Source organism: Nanorana parkeri, unplaced genomic scaffold (genome assembly GCF_000935625.1).
Source record: "Nanorana parkeri isolate BGI_ZX_2015 unplaced genomic scaffold, ASM93562v1 scaffold483, whole genome shotgun sequence".
Taxonomy (NCBI): Eukaryota; Metazoa; Chordata; class Amphibia; order Anura; family Dicroglossidae; genus Nanorana; species Nanorana parkeri.
Genome location: NW_017306751.1, coordinates 831,756 through 833,879, shown reverse-complemented (window position 1 = coordinate 833,879; position 2,124 = coordinate 831,756). Strand labels below are relative to the sequence as shown.

Here is a 2,124-nt window from a genome sequence, read left to right as displayed (position 1 = left end):
CCCAATTGTTAAAACATGAAAAAAACCCAGTGCATTAAAATATATGCTGCAACACATAAAATGAAATGCAGAACACATAAAGTGTGTTAAATGCATATTCAAAATGAATGTGTGAGCATCGTGTGCACAGATCCCTATTGTTGCACTAGTTTCAATTACAAGCTGTAATGATGTTAATATTTTAAGACCATTTATTGAACGTAATTTAGTGTTGTGGTAGTAATTTTTTAGCAGTAAGTATGTTTAGACATCCATTAACATGATATAATTGAATTAGTGTGTGGTGGAAATCTGCTGACCTTTTCTATAGCTCTCCTGGGAATATAAAAAGGCCAGTACTTGTACCTTGGGCACTGTGGCTTTACAAAATCAGTCTTTTAAAAATCCTATTTTGGTCTTCGTATCCATGGCTAGTATTTCTTCTGAGTAATGTTACTGATAGAAACACCCCAGAGATGTTTACTTGTGCTGTGTTCCAAAAGAGAAACCTTCATACAGTTTAAGTCTTGAAATAATTTAGGGCTGGTAATGATTCAAATTTTCATGTTCGATTAATGAAATTTTTTTTTAATCGATTTTAATTTCGATTTCCCACCCCATGTGCACATGTCAAGCTGCAAACAATCTTGTATGTGTATAGGCTCGGCTAACAAAGGGAAGAGGGGGAGGAGTCCAATGACGTCACAGACATCGCCGTCACCGGACTCCTCCCCTTCCCTTCGTTAACCGTCACAGACATCGACGTGACCGGACTCCTCCCCCCCCTTCCCTTCGTTAGCCCACAGAGCCACTTGAGGAAGGGTGGAGCAGTCCGGTGACGTCTATGTCCATGACGTCACCGGATATGCAACGGAACTCCCGGAAGCCGGCGGAGAGGTGAGTACCGATCAAAATAAAGGATGGTATTTATTTAATTTCCTTTATCCCATTAAACGCTTAGTTGAAAAAATTATCTGCCAACTAATCGATTATGAAAATAATCATTAGTTGCAGCCTTACTATGCACTATAGGTAGCTTAAATTACATTGGGGTGCAGAATCACAAATGTCACTGCAGTTTTCTGTTTTTGTTTTTCTGTTTCATTTCCAACATTCTGCAGGTAACTTTCAAAGGTTTTCCTTTTATCATACATCTGATATTTATTTTCTTTTCAATCGCTTCCTTATTGGATCCCAGACCTTTTGGGCGAGGGTGAGTAGTTTATTGCTGTCTATTTGTGATCATTTTCTTGATCCTCAGGGCTCTTCTTCCAGTTAACTTTTCCCATTCCTGATTCTATGCAGACTCTCTCTCTGCACCTTCATCTCTTATCTCAGAGGCTGCTCAGCTGGATGACCCATTTTCAGCTGAGCCCAGTGCCCTTACTGCTGCTGCTCCCACTGAAACTCCAGCTCCTTCTGTGTCTCCTGCACCTGCGTCTATTAGTACTACCAGTGCTGAGGTTGATCTGTTTGGAGGTTAGTAAGGTCTCATGATGTTCTGTTCTGTAAAAGTTTGCAATTTAATTGTATTGCACACCTCCTTTTATGAGAATTACACTTTTTATAGTATATTATCACAATGAATTAATATACATAGTAGTATTATGTTCTGGCTGTATATGGCTAGCCTAAGGACTGTTGTATACAAGCATTTACTTGCATCTGAGCTGCTTTTCTTCTGTATGCATGTCACTGAATGCAAAAGTTACTCAAAACAACACAAACAAGCACAATTCCTTGATCAACTCTAAATACAAATAAAAGTAACCAGAGACAGATTTATACTGCCTACCTCCCTAGGCTAGCTGCTTGCGTGACGAGCGCTCTACCTTAGTTGATTGGCTATGCTCGGTGTCACACTATCAAGAACAGATATTGGAACAATACAAGTTATGATGAGGCTTAGGATAGAGCGACTGAGACACAGATTGCCTACTGTGTCATTACATCTTCAACAAATAAGTAGAACATTTGGGCTAACTATCACCCTACTCTAACTGTTCCGTTCTAAGTGTATGAACCCAAAGTGTGTGAACCGTAAATACACCCAACAAAAGGCAGGGACAGCGAAAAGGGGACCTGGCTGAGTTGCAATGGCATGCAGGTTAGCCGGCTGGAAGTATATATATATATATATATATA

General features: G+C 39.7%; 1 protein-coding gene across 8 annotated transcripts in view; it reads left to right on the top strand.

Moving 5' to 3' along the window:
• The window catches only part of SNAP91 (synaptosome associated protein 91), a 100,156-nt gene that overhangs the window by 68,996 nt on the left and 29,036 nt on the right, over positions 1 to 2,124 (top strand). For all 8 annotated transcript variants that reach the window (XM_018560872.1, XM_018560873.1, XM_018560876.1 and 5 more), the window contains 2 exons: positions 1,178 to 1,192; positions 1,285 to 1,458. In XM_018560872.1, coding sequence (XP_018416374.1) covers positions 1,178 to 1,192; positions 1,285 to 1,458 — 189 coding nt within the window. The remainder of the gene's footprint in view (positions 1 to 1,177; positions 1,193 to 1,284; positions 1,459 to 2,124) is intronic.